This window comes from Cottoperca gobio, chromosome 7 (genome assembly GCF_900634415.1).
Source record: "Cottoperca gobio chromosome 7, fCotGob3.1, whole genome shotgun sequence".
NCBI classification, from domain to species: domain Eukaryota; kingdom Metazoa; phylum Chordata; class Actinopteri; order Perciformes; family Bovichtidae; genus Cottoperca; species Cottoperca gobio.
The window spans coordinates 18,137,890-18,152,614 of record NC_041361.1 but is presented as its reverse complement, the minus strand read 5'-3'; the positions used below and the strand labels follow the sequence as shown (position 1 = coordinate 18,152,614).

At 41.1% G+C, this 14,725-nt stretch overlaps 1 protein-coding gene across 1 annotated transcript in view; it reads right to left on the bottom strand.

Annotated features, from left to right (window-relative positions):
- Nucleotides 1-14,725, bottom strand: part of prex1 (phosphatidylinositol-3,4,5-trisphosphate-dependent Rac exchange factor 1) — an 85,193-nt gene that overhangs the window by 51,676 nt on the left and 18,792 nt on the right. The window contains exons 2-6 of the mRNA XM_029435043.1: nt 14,397-14,462; nt 14,031-14,153; nt 7,473-7,577; nt 4,605-4,706; nt 4,142-4,303 (exon numbers count right to left, since the gene is read on the bottom strand). Of these exons, the coding sequence (XP_029290903.1) occupies nt 4,142-4,303; nt 4,605-4,706; nt 7,473-7,577; nt 14,031-14,153; nt 14,397-14,462 (558 nt within the window). The remainder of the gene's footprint in view (nt 1-4,141; nt 4,304-4,604; nt 4,707-7,472; nt 7,578-14,030; nt 14,154-14,396; nt 14,463-14,725) is intronic.

Genomic DNA, 14,725 nt, shown 5'->3' with positions numbered 1-14,725 from the left:
TCCATCATGCTCATGAGCATAGAAACACGCTTGTGGAGTTGCAAAGAAAACATTGTCGTCTTTATCACGATTTGAAGTGTTCACAACCTCAGGGGAACAATATGAAATTTAACCTAGACATTGTGAACAATTTGTTTTCAATTCAACATCAACGATAGGAAAGAGTAAACAAAAGCTGTCCCGACACCCAACTTCAATTTACGACCAATGCAACACTGCAAAAACACTAACTGCACTCTGTTCACTGTCAGGACAGTTAGCCTCTCGCTGGTCAACCACTCAACCAAACAGTAAAGTGCTATTAACACATAGCAGCTGCAGAGTTTCCCCAACGTTACAGGGTGTCTCAAACTGGACCTTTTCGCTAATTCATAAAGTGTAAGTTAAGTGGATGCACTAAGTGGTAGCCCCGCAAAACTGTGACCTTGGCCTACATACATTTTTCTGTGGGCTCTAAAACAAACAAAGCCTTTTTATTCTCTTCTGAGGATGTAGACACATAAACACGAAAGCCACAAATACATGCCTGCATTCACACGCATAAAAATACAACTGTGTATGCGTAGAAGATCCCTGCAGTGAAAACCCTGATTAAATGCTTTGTGCCTTTGTCACCAGGAAACTTAAAATGTGTGATATAAAAGTGTAGTCAACTCCCCTGTACTCGTACAAGAAGATGCATTTTGTTACCCTGCAGCCTGCCTACCACCTTCACAGGATGTGATCGAGTCTTAAAAGCCGTTTCTCGTCAGCTATCGAATACACCCCGACTTGTTAAGACCGAAATACACTGCCGAAGCAGCATGCTGCAAACCACAAACAGTGATCTTTTACAGTCAACACGATGGACTGCAAGAGCGCAAACAAGTACAATGTTTCTCTGTTCAACATATATATTTAATCCTTCATTTTCTGTATTGAGATGTCTAATTTATATTAATCATTAAAGATCAAGAGGTGCCCGAGTATTTCCTTAGTCATTTTGAACGCATTAGTCAAATTTAGAAAATGTATATTTAGAAAAATGATCCACAGTATGAACCTGTCGTTCTTTGTTAATGAGGTTGTTGAAGTCAATCTGGAACTGATTGAAAAATGTTGATTGACCACAGCGTGGTGTCTGATTAACCTTTTCACAAAGTGGCTGAACTTCAGGACCAATCACTAACATTATTAAAGCATCATTAGGTTTCGAAAATCATTTTCACATTTCCATCTAGGGAACAGAAACTGCTTTCACAGATCCATGCATGAGCACTTTCCTTCCCGATTTGTGAATGACAGCCATGAATGAAACCATTTCCTACTTTCAAAATTCAAAACGAACCGAGGAAATATTGAAAGGGCTTAATTTAAAGTGGATAACAGGAGCAGGTAAACATGCTGCACGCCAAAGCTGTCACAACAGAGCTACTACAAGATAAAATAAAACTATTGAGTTTAAAGACATCTCATTACTCATTGTTAAACAGATCATTCCCCTGCAAATCATCTGGAACTAAACACACCCATGTGCCGACTCCCTTTGCTTATAGAGTGCCCAACACCCCTCACCACATCCCCACATCCCCACACACACACACACACACAGACACCAGATTTGGACTTCACTGTTGTCTTTGATCTGTCTGACATGGGTCCACCAGAGACCTGTGGAAACCCCCCGCTGGCCACACCCGCTCTCAAGCGTACAGAATTGATTCCCAGGAGTATATATTTATGATGGATGTTCATCGCTTCAGAGTTCGTAGAGAAAAAAATGATTCTTGGGGCTTTTTACTTTAAATAAAAAGAAAAAGGTGCACACCGACAGGGTCCGGGGAGAGGATCGCGTTTCAGACGATCGATTGAACCTCGTGTTAACTGCACTAACCTGAGGTGGGGGGTTGGCATGACTGAGTGTATGAGAATCCAGACAGCACGCTTGTACCTGATGTGTGTTTGCAGGCATGTCTACGCTTTTCCTACATGTATATAAAGTGTAAAACTGTACAAACACACAGTGCACGGTGTATGTGCGAGTGTGCACGGTGTATCTGAGCAGCTGTAATGCGTCTGGCCCTGATTCGGCACTACTGGCCTCTTCCATTAGAGCTGGAGGTGATTAGCCTGGAGAGTGGCTGGAGAGAGGAAAGAAGAGCGAGACTAATGTTGTAAGGTTGAAGGCTCTGTGGGGGGGAGGGGGCAGGGTCTGGGTGAAGTGCCTTTCTGTGTTGTTCAGAGGAAGAGCACAAAGAAATATCCTTTCTTGGACTGACAGGTCTGAGGTTTTCTACAGAATGAATGAGATAAGCGTCCGTTTTTAGAAGTAAGAGTTGGATTTTGTCTGTGCCCTAATGGCTGTGATCTGTTTAATGACTAATCTGAGTTCAATAATCCTTCACGTTCAAGCAATTTAGATAAATAAACCCAACATTAACCCCATTAGCAGAAAGAAAGAAAGTGACTAACAGTGATACTATTTGCTTTTTACAGTTATTTCCATTATTCATTATTACTTCCGAGTAAACAGTTAATCGTTTTGTGTATAACATGTCAGAATAGAATTTAATGGCTTCTTCCTGCCCGCGCTACACCCTTCCACCACATTTCATGAAAATGGGGCCAGAAGGTTTTCCGTAATCCTGCTGACAAACAAACCAACAAACCAAAACGCAAACATAACCTTTTTGCAGATGCAACAATCAGTGCAAAAGTCAAAGATATTAAATTGAAAATTGTATAAAACAAAAATGTGGCGAGTCTTCACATTTGAGAAGCTGGAACAGGAGAATCTTTGAGAATCTTTACTTGAAAAATTCTAATTATCAAAATCATTGAAAAATTTCTCTCGATCTTGTGCTTAAAGATCGGTGACATCACAGTGGCTAAAGCACAAACCGTGGAGTAGAAAGAAAACACTCATAATGGATTATTCATTACAAGAGGGACCAGAAAGTATTCTGCATGGTCTTTTACAGTCAACATATCCAAACTAAATAACCAATTATCAGGGTCAATTTGTGACATTTTTCTGAGGGAAAGGTTCTGAAGAGGGCTCTGTTTTGGCAAGCAAATAGTGGGATGTCCCGGTGGGGCCCACTCTCTGGTTCACCCTTCAATTTTCTTCCTCTCCCCCCCCTCTAGAAGGTCCCCTCATATAACCCTCCCAGAGGATGTGAGAGTAGAGCTCTGCTTCCTAAGGTCTCTTCTGATTGGGCAGTATGCCTATTGGCATCCCCCTTGGCACCCTGTGTGGGTGGATTGTCCCATTGGTGCCTGCTAAGACAAGGCCTCTGTTGTGGTGGGTGAGGGAGGCGTGAAAAATGCACAGGACCCTTCGCTCTGCTCCCAAGCCCCATCAGTGGCCCCTGCACTCAGAGCAGTGATTTGGCTGTAATAGTGCTTAACTCTTTGGATAGATGGAAATCGTGGTGATTGAGGTCTGGATGCGTTTGTCGTGGATATTTAACAGGACCTTTTTCACTAACTTTGTACGAATAATTGTGTTGCTTTTTCAGAATGCTCTAAGAAAAGGATGACTTTCTTCTCTCAAGCAAGCAATAGCTATTATACTCTGAGGAATACTTCACCCTACAAAATGACCATTTGTATATCAATTACTCACCCTGTGTTACCTTGAATTCTTGAAGAAAACTGTATTTTTCTCGCATTCCTCCACGGTGAATGTATTTAAAACACTTCTGCATAAACAGTGCTAGCATGGACAAGTAGCGCGCCTGCGCAAGTTCAACTGTCTTTATGCGTAAGTGTTTTAAAAAGTAAGGGTTTAGCGGAAATGCATGTGTTTGGGAAGTAGCGAGCATACGACTGGATAAGTGAGACTTCAATTATTCTTGTTGTGTGAGAGTTTGTAAACGAATGTTAGATATCATTTTGCTGTTGTTAAACTTGGCCCCCATTTACTTAAATTCTTCAAACATCTTCACTGTTTTTTGCGTTTCCGTTTTCGCCGTGGAGGCATGCGAGAAAAACAAAGGTTTCTTTAAGAATTCAAGGTAACTGATAAACAAATTATAATTTTGGGGTTGAACTATTCCTTTATTGACCTCTATCTATCTTGTCTCCTTGAGACACACAATTCTCTTGAATGACTGTCTGACCCGTTCTCATTCCCCCTCGCCGTCTTTCTTGCTCTCACCTCCCAGCCCTCAATGTGGGACTGCAGCTGTTCAAGAGCTTCCAGTTTCTCCATCTGCCTCTTGGTCTCATTGATGTTGGAGCAAACAGCCTTCATGGCCTGTAGAGCCTCCTCCACTGCTGGATAGTCAGCGTGCTTCTTAGGGGTCCGCTTCAGCAGCTCCTAGATTGGGGAACGGGGGAGGTGAGTTTTAAAATAAAAACTGTAGAATTTCCAGAAGCAGTCACTTAAAAAAAACACTTAGAGGGGCATAAAGTATTCTGTGACCTTTAGTAAAAACTGCTTTTCTTTTTGTCTACACACGTCCAAAACCCGTCACCCCCGCAATCGAAAAAATGCTAGCACGTGGGAAAGATTCAGTGCCTTGAAGTGCCCGGGTATAAAGTTTTTGCTAACAATATAAAATAAGTCGCTGGTATTGATCAACACAGACACATTATTATGACTCTGTAATGTACAGTACCTTCAGCAGCAGAGGGTACTTGCAGATCCTCTGAATGGGGCTGAGAAGGTAGCCCTCCAGGGGAACATCTGTGCTTTTCTTTCCTCCGAGTAGCATACAGTGCTGAAGAAGAGACAAACAATATTAATTCATATAAACAATATTACACACCAATGTTCAATGAGACACAAACAAATTAAGTAAAGTAAAGATTGTGTGCAAAATGTATACAGTAAAATAAAAAAAATTAAAAAGACCCAGACACCCCTTAACATTTTATCAGTAATTGCACATCACACTTATATTTACTAACCAAATAAGTTAAAAATGTTTGTTCGCAAAAGTGGTTTGTTGTTCTTTCAAAGAGTCCACTTAACCTTTCCATTTCTACAGTAGAAAACATTTTAAAATGTTCAGTATTTAACCCAGCACTTGTCTATTTCAGTGCATTTGCAGCTGTTTTCATTGCTGTCTCATGCCTGTTCTTTTCAGGAATAAACAGACTTTAATTGACTACTGTTGTCATTTCCATTCAGTCACAGTCTGTTGCACCAGCAGCAGATCTATCGCAGGTCCAGGTGCAGGACAATAATCTGTCTTTGTTCGTCTGCTAGCAAAGCCTTAGGTGTGGAGCATTTCCCGTACGTCTACTGCTTTTATAAACAGCTTATTAAAGCTGTGTGCAGATTAATTCTTCAGGTTATTTCTGTGACCGCTCTGCACAACCTTGATTTTGTAGGTCAAAACCTAGACAGCTGTAGTTGCCAAAAAAGCGTTACTGCCAATGACCACATGTCTATTTTCTATCATTTATATGAATGCATGGAGTATGTTGGTAGCACTACCCCAAAATATCATCTATGTCTGCTTCTCTTAGAGAAAAGCAACAATCAGGAGATAAAAACAAAGAAAGACTTTTAAGACGGCTTGTTTACACACACAACTCTGTCAGTTAGTGTAACTACATTGCTTCTACTTTGCCGGTGAAAAACCCTCCAAAAATATCCACGTTTCCCCAACCAAAGGATCCCTGAGAAACCTCTAAAATGCTTTTTCATACCCCTGAAGATTTGGGTTTTAACAAACTGCCCCCCAGAACCAGTTGAAAGGAGGAGTTTTTCTTCAGAAGTGTGGGGGGGGTTTACAGTTACAGTCATGGTTTCTCTACGCCTTTTATTTTGTAGGAGCCTCTCAGTTTGCTATGAGCTCATGGGATGGGATGAAAGATCAAAAGCAGCCATGCAGATAAACCACTTGAGTGTTCTCCAGAGGGAAAGGAGACAGGAGATCAGAGTATATAAACATATGGCAATTCCTCTCCCCTCCACACAGAGCAGGAGCGGATGGTGGGGGGGGGGGGGGGAGTGTGTGTGTGTGTGTGTGTGGGGGGGGGGGTGTTCCATGTGAGAAAGAGAGAGGGGGGGGGGCAAAAATGCAACTGATCATGACTGCAGAACTTTGGGATTCCACAGATTCCTAATGCACGAATCCATTTCTCTCCCAAACCCCCATTTCTATCTAAATCTTTCCTGCCTTCCTTTTCTTCTTCCCTCTCATCTTCTGCTTATTTTTAATCTGCCCGCCTTAAACCAGAATTCTCTTTACTCTTCACTCTGACCTCCTTTTGCTTTCACTTCTCTCTTCCAACGCAATTAGCGCTTCATTTATACATACAATTTCATTGTGTGATTCAACTAGCATAAAAATGGTTTAAACCAGAAAGAAAAATTCACTGGAATTAAACACAGCTGAAAAGAAGCCAGCAGCAATACACCTCTATTAATTGCAATGACTAACAATTTGCAATGACCACCACTTCATGAGTTGAAAACCTTTCACTCTGTACACTCAGCTAATCTGCAGAAGAATCACATCATTTCTTTGTCTACTTCTTAAAAAGAATATTTGGGTTTTTTCTCATAATTTATAGTGGATCAATCTTGTTTATATTTTGCTCATGGTTGCTACTTAAAGCACAAGTCCAATATTTGAGATTACACTGAGCAGCTCTGACAAGCGTTTTCATACGTCACCAGATGTTGCGTAGTGATTTTATTTTGGAAGCATCAATGTCGCACAAGACCTAACCAATTAACCACTGCAGGACTGCGCCAGGGGAAGCGAAAAGCCAAAGCACACAGCAACATTCTGATCCCACTGTTTCCAGTCCTGTGGGTCAGAATAATGGCGTGGAAGCAAACCATCAGGCAGCGACAAACGCAGGGTCTCAGATCTCCCGGCCAATCCCGAACAGGGTTGCCAACACTCCACAGCTGGCTGGCCCAGAATTTGCAGATGACTTCATTGGCTTGGCCCCCGCTCAAAAGGCCCCGTCGACATTCTAAGTTCATTGTCCAGACCCCAAAGGTTTGGGTGTCAAAACACAGAAACAGCTGGCAGCGGAAACACTACAAGAGCGACACAAAAGTGACCTTGATGGTGGTTGCATCCTGGCCGGGCAGGAAGAACCTTCAGACCTTGTTATGGTTTCTGTCCTTTATTCAAGTGTCAACATGAAAATGGAGGTGATATGACGGAAGGAAAAATGAGGAGGAGGATGGAATAGATGACAGAAAGATAAATAAGCAAGAGGAGACTCAGGGGACGGAAGAAAAGTAAGACGGTAGTGAAGACACAAGGAAAGAAAATAAAGTTATTTGGACAAATGTAAGTCTGACCAAAATTATGGGGAAAGGATACAGATGACTCACATGATTTGAAATAATGAAAGTGTGATTTTTATTTTACACATAATTAGGAGAGAAGTCAGAGTCATGGTTAGAAGAGGAAGAGGGCTCATAAAAATGCAGAAGAAAGACAAATTTGAGAAGCAATGCGAAGAAAAGGCAAGATAAGCAGAGCAGATGGGGAGGAGCTGTGGCCACTTACCAGCAGGAAGGTCCTGATGTTGGGGATTTTGTTTAGCTCCATGAGGAGTCGCAAAGCCTTCTCGTGGTTACTGCAGTACTCGCCGTACACAGAGAAACTCTCCCTCTGCAGAACAGGAGAAAAACACAGGTCAGGATTGCAGACATGGGGCTTGATATCATATTTTACTGGCTCGTTGGAAGCCGTCAGAAAATCCACTGAGACAACAGACGGGAGGAGATTCACAGTGCAGAGCAGAAACTGGGGAGAAAGACTCCAGTTACTGAAGTCTAATGAGATTCGGTTGTTCTATTGCAAGAAAAGTTAATAGTAATAGCAACTAGGGGTGCAAATCACATGTTTCATCACAATATGATATTATATCCATTATTTTGACAACAATAAAATATTTGCTATTATTACAAAGTTCTCCACAACACGATGTTGATGTCATTCAGGGACCTGCGATCGATATGAGACATTCATTTAACACAATCTTAGGTTTATATCAACTCACAAAAAGAAACTCAAATATGATTTGACATTCTTATCACTGGGCTCTTCCAGACATTTAAATGAAAAAAACAATCTATCAATTTTATTAAAGACACTAAAAACCTGATACAGTTCCATGTTTCTCATGTTTAAGCACCGTTTTAATGTTTAGGAAGGAGGTGTGAAATGGCGACAGACTTGCCATGGGAATTTCAAAATAAAGGTGCATCTTGAAGATGATAATTATATCGATGTGTTCACTTTGCATAATAATAATAATGGATTGTTGATCATTGAACCGATACATCGATCCATATCAATCCAGTATAACCGCAACAATAATAAAAACTAGATAAAGACAAAAGTAACTTAAAGAATACAGACTCTCATAACACTTATTTAAATCGCTATTCATCAACAGCATTTGCCACACTTCTCTTTTTCAAAAGTAGTCTACATCAGAGTGGGGAAAAAACAGCATGCCAACACGCCACACTTCCTTATTCCTCGGTGATAGCATCACACTGTGCAACGAGACAAAACCCAGCGCTGAAACAGAAGCTATCGTCGAGCTGCAATGTAGTGTTCTTTACACTACGTAACGTGACACCTGGGCAAGTGAATACACTGCATCTTGAAATGCATTATTCACGCAGCATACTATAGTCAACAGTGTATACACAGATCACAGCAGCAGGTGAATTTACAGCCTGAAGCTTATTGGGGGCGCGTTGTGTATTCTTAACTAGTCTACAGTAACAGGGATGTGAAAGTTTGTGCCTGGTGGGGCCGTTTGATAGAATTCCATCAAATGATCATCTTTAACAACCCCTTTAAAAACACAAATAGTTACCAAGCCAGCTGTACAGGAACAGATGTGCAAAAGAATCATGTGTGAGGTTTTACCACCACATAACACACACACAAACGTAACTACATACAGCGTGTCACTGCTGAGTGCGTGCGTCTGTTTTCCCCAGCAGTGGTGACAGAAGCAGCCAAACAAAGCTAACAGCTCTTTTTATAGAACTCTGCTTAATCCCATTCCCTTGACCAGAAAATCTTTTGTGGATGTGTAACACACAAGTGAGCAGCACAATATAAACAGTGGGCATTTTGTACCACATAGGCAGACAGGAACCCAAACACACCCAAAGCCGCTTTTGGCAGGGGATTCCAGTCCCGAAAAGCACGACTGGGAGCAACAGCTGGGCCGGCATATGGCGTGAAACCCCAAATGCTGTCAAACTGAGTTAATACACAACAAGAGGAAGCGAGCACAGGAGGCGGAAGACTTGTAAATATACATGTAGCACTTTAGTCTATTTGTTCATGTGTACATGTTACATTCGTCTGTCAACGGCAACATGTTCTGTAAATTGCCCTTAATATGAATAAAGGATTATATTCTGCTCATCTACTCAAAATCATCTACATTTTATTCAACACAATTCATTACTCCCATGCAGACTGACTGGTTTCCGATCTTTTTGGTGCAGATTTAAAACGAGTTAGAAGGTTTAGTTTACAAACTAAGAGGGCGTAATCTCTCACAGTAGCACTGTGACATAAAACACAGGCATTTCTATCATTTTGCTCATCTTGCTCTATTTCTGGACCGTTCGATTCAAGTGCTGACATGTAAAGTATTTGGTTATTGCGTTTTCTTTCATTCTACACTATTATAGTCATATAGCATTACAGGATATTAATATTATGTGTTAAGTGGTTATTGGGAAACATGCCATCCACTTCCTGCAGACGCACCTTCACTTCAGAACTGTTGACAGCTTCATTTACGTTTGGAGTCGAGGGCTCCACCGTCTTTAGGCTTTAGTTTGGGCAGTCTTTAGTCTCATTCGCTTTCATGTGGATTCAACTGGCACACGCTTTAAAATTTACCAAATAATAAAACGCAGGCTTCATAATTTATTTCAAAAAGTTGATTCTGGCTCAGCACAATGTAACATTATCTTACAGGTATTGTATTCTTAAGAAGAAATGTCTTAAAAATGTTAGAAATGTTTTAATGTTTTCTTATTTTGGATTTGTTCTTAGGCAATAACAGAATCTACGCACTCAAGAGCACACTTACGCACATTTGAGTGCTGACATGTAAAATAATTGGCTATTGCTTTTTCTTGTTGCAATGTTTGTTGGAAAACATATTAAGGAATGCTTAGTTTTATAAAGCAGTTGACAGAAATGTAAATTGCACCCTATTTGTGGGGTTAAAACATGGAACCACCACAGAATTGTGCTTTAAAGTCTTACTCTGTTTAGTATAAGCAACTTAAAAAAACAGAAACCAGTGAAGTAAACAGAATAAGTCTTCTGCCTGTCCGCTCTCCCTAATTATTTATCCAGGAAGGGCTAGCAACGACTACAGTGAACATGCCCAGACTGTGAAATCCTAAACAGGATGACATGTTTCCATGTGTCAGTATCCCAGAGAGTATCCTAAACAACTTGTTGGGTTTCTTGTACCTGAATTAAGCCGTTCCAGTCTATATCAGAAGGAGACTAGAAAAACAGTACATGGACCAACCCACCACAGAATACTTGAGCAGGCTGAATAGTAAAGGACATGTAAATGTAGTCATTGTATATCGGTTTACACGTCAACGCTTCTGCATGTGGTGCCACTTCAGTAGCTGAACCTGAAATAACTATTTCAGCTCTCACTCACCATCTGCAACTGAACCCTTCTGCTTCCAAAAACAGCGTGCCTTTTCGCAGCTATGTTTACAACCAAAGTCCTCTGCGAGGTATTTCCTTTTCTCAGGTGACAACAACTACATAGTCAATTCAGGCACAACTTAATGTCTCACCAGGGCCAAATTGTGAACCGCAGAGTAAATTTTAAAACTGCTCTGAAAGACTGAAAGACATCAGTTGTACCCAGAATAGCTCAAAGACTCGGCTTGTCCCTCTGATAAACATAAGGCTTTATTTGAATTCGTCGTCATTGGAATGTTATTCCGGAGGCTAGATGAGAGGGTAGTATCACACACAGAGGAATCACATAGAGTCAAGGCATAATGGGTGTAGTTCAGAAAGTGCATAATGACACGACTGTTGCTTCTTGCACAGTGCTCATGTATACACTCCCAGAAATAGAGCAAATATTGATGTCTCTGATTTCTCCTCCAACATGAGTCACTTTTTCACCTTAGCAGGGCTTCAATAATCTCACGTACATGGCCTTTGCGTGTGTGCGGTCAAAGGAAACAGACTCATTCCAAATCTTTGCATCAAGTTAGTAAGAAAAACGTCCTTTATTCATTCGTAGAAACATCTGCTTGACAAGTTATGATGACTTCTGGTCCACTGAATTCAAAGTAAAAGACTGGTGCACCTTTTGTTTGTTTTTTTTACATCTGCGGTCTCTTGGAAACATCTGACTTTGAATATCAATGGATCTTCCCTAACTGTGAGTGGCAGACCGTCTAGTGGAACAATGTGGGAGGTTAATCAAATCCCAGTCATGGTGTTGACCTCTGGTCGAGGTCGAGGGCTACGGCTGGAGGGCGCCAGACGGAGCCAACCGATTGGCTGAGACGTGTCAGTGTTGAAGGAGACAAAGGTCATGGGTTGGAGGAGGAAGTGTAAGTGATATGCAGCGTAACACTTTATTTTTGCATTTTTAAGCATCATTTATGGTTTAAAACACGCTACAATGTAGTTGTAAGCAGATATAAAGACCAGTTTAAGCATTTCTTATATTATTTGGTATTTGTCAACAATTATAACTTCTCTTAAGAGGACACTTTTTGTATTATTTCAACTGTGTTTTACTATATTATCATTCATTATCTCTTCAAACACTTATAACTGTCCCTTTGCTTTAAGTCCTGCGGGGTCTTTCTGATCTTGGAAAATCTGCCTTTAGGTTTTGTGTACCAAACACGTGGATTCATCTGCAACACATTCTCAAGATCAACACTCTCACGACCGCTGGACAAAGCAAGATGATGATCTCAAAGCACCTCATCTCGGGGACAAATTGTTTTCACTAAGTATTAGTTTTATATAGTATATAGTTTTTCCGTTGTGCATCTCTCTGTATCTTGATGTCATTGCATATGAGGGGAAACGTCAATGATTTTCACGGCTTAAATGTAGGTTTGACTGATTGAATGAATGGCTTATTGTGCTCACAGGAAGAGTTTTAGTTGTTGAAAAATTAATTAATACACTTTATTTCTACATTTCTGAGTACAACTAATTTACAGAGTGTTATAAACCATGTAGTGCACCTTTGTATACTGATAATAAATGATAAATAGGTAACTTAAGTGTTGCCATATGCAGTAACAAAGGCTGTGTGTGTGGGAAACTCAACATGATCAACAATTGTGATTGAAATTAATTAGTAATTTAAAGGAATAGTTCAACACTTTTTAGGAAATATACTTATTTGCTTTTTGATGAGTTAAATGAGAAGCTCATTTCGCATTATTGTAGATGGAGCTTGTTGACATATTAAGAAATATAGAATATCGACAGCCTTCTACTTTAATTCATTCATCAACCAAGTTATTCAAATGTAAGGATTATCTGCTTTTATCTTTTTATGTTATTGTAAATCGAATATCTTTGGGTTTTGGTAATCCCATAAATAAATAGGATTTTTACCGAATCAGTTGAACAGAACTGAACTAAAATATTATTTAAATTCATTATATCAACGCAACAGTGACATTGTTTGCGCTCTTCTTTATTACTATGGATCACCATCAAACCTGAAGTTGATATTTGATACTAGCTTGAGTCACAAAGGTTTCTTTTCTGTCATGGCACTGATGTAGAATTGAAGTAAACTGAAATTATGAAGAGACCGTGGCTTTCCTCCTATTACCCCTCCAGTCTGACCTCTATACCTCCCAGTCTGACCACAGAGCAGTGCAGCTCCTTTAATCAATTCTCCATTCTGACACTTGGCCTGACAGACTGAATGACCATAACGCCTCACACATGTGTGACGGTACATTTTGATGAGCCAATTCAACAGTTATCCACATGTGATGTGATTAAATGCCACAGGCCGGCAGTGGATGTATTAATATTGACCGTTTCACTTCAGAGGGGTGGTGTGGTTCATAAAATGGCATGCAGGTTGGATTTTTGACTATAAAGTAATTTCACAGAGGGCAAAACCTGCTCTGGAGACAGACATTATGTTAGAGGTTGAGTTTAATCTTATGTCTTGTTTCCACTGCATTGTTCGGCTCTGGACGACTCGACTCACTTTTGGTATCAGATCCTTTTCGCTACTTCCAATAACGTCTGTACTTTGTAGTGTAAGGTTTATTGGTTCTCATGCATTAAGATTTTGTTTTTCCATCTTTAAGAAACTAAAATGTGTGTCGTGCAGCGCTGACCAATAGGCTGATGGAGCAGACTGGTGGTGGAATACCTGGCTGAGGTGTTGTGTGCCTCAGTGAAAGTGAATTGAAGATAGTTTATCAGAGAGAGACAAACGGAGAGAGCGAGGGAAGGAGCCTGCGATTGAGTGCTACCAGCAGAAGCATTGTCCCCTCGCCGAGTGACACACCATCTCTTCCTCCCCGGACACAGACCCTTCTTTGTTTGTTCCCTGGGGCCAAACGAGTTCAAACAGAGGGGAGCGGAGGAGGGTGGTGGGGAGTGGGATTGCAGAGCGGAGAGGAATCTTTGGATGGAGGGATGGAGGGCCAAAAGAAGGAGATGGCAGAGACACAGACTGGTGAAGAGAGACTCTTTTGCCTGACAGGATGGGAAGGAGGAAAGGCAAAGGGGTGGAGGTAGTATGTGTGTGTGTGTGTGTGTGTGTGTGTGTGTGTGTGTGTGTGTGTGTGTGTGTGTGAGAGAGAGGGGGGAGTCTAGGAGATGGGAGGGGTGTTCCATGTGAGAAAGAGAGAATTAAGGGGTATTTTCAAAGCAGGCTTTGCACGCTTTCCCTGCATCTGTGGTTACGGGTAGCCCATGAAAAGAGTTTGTGTGTGTGTTTTTGCATGGAGGAGGATTTAATGCATGTGTGCGAGTCCATGTGCTTGTATATGCGTGTGACTGTCTGCTTTTTTGTGTGCGTCATGTACTCACAAATTGCAGGAACACGTATCCCAGTGCATGCTGAGGCTGAGGTTCAGGCTGCAGACTGGCCTCCACTGCAGACAACACCTCTTTGTGCAACTCCAGGATGTCCTCAATATTTGAAAATAGAATCTAAAAACAGGGGAGATGATGTAAAGGGAGGGGATACGGAGGAAGGAAGAGATAAAGAGGCAGGTTGAAAGGAAGAGGGTGAAAACAGCAAGGAAGTGACCAACAGATGGATGGAGATGAGGGGAAAGAAGGCAAATCCATGAATGAATACTATATCTGAGCATTAGAATATACAAAAAACAATCATTTTAGATAGTGACTAGCAGGACGTGGTCTTTTGTAGTATTCAAGAGGCAGTCGTACCTTGACATGTTCAGGTGAGAGACACTGTTGATCATCTGCATTTTTTCTGATTCTGTGCAAGAAGGCCTGAAAAGGGAAACAGAAACAAAGCAGGTTTAAGAATAAGCACTGTGAGGCAGGGGGCTGAAGCATTTACATAATATAAGCATGGTGAGTTTTGAGCATCCCGAGAATCTGATTTGCTATCAGCAAGATACCAAGACAGGGTTCTTGAAAACCTGAAGCATCATGAGCACAACAAGCGTCGCCTGGAAGTTGAAGTCCAGCTTCCCTCGACTGAGTAACGTATGCACTCTTTGCTTTGAGGAAAACAGATACATATACAATAA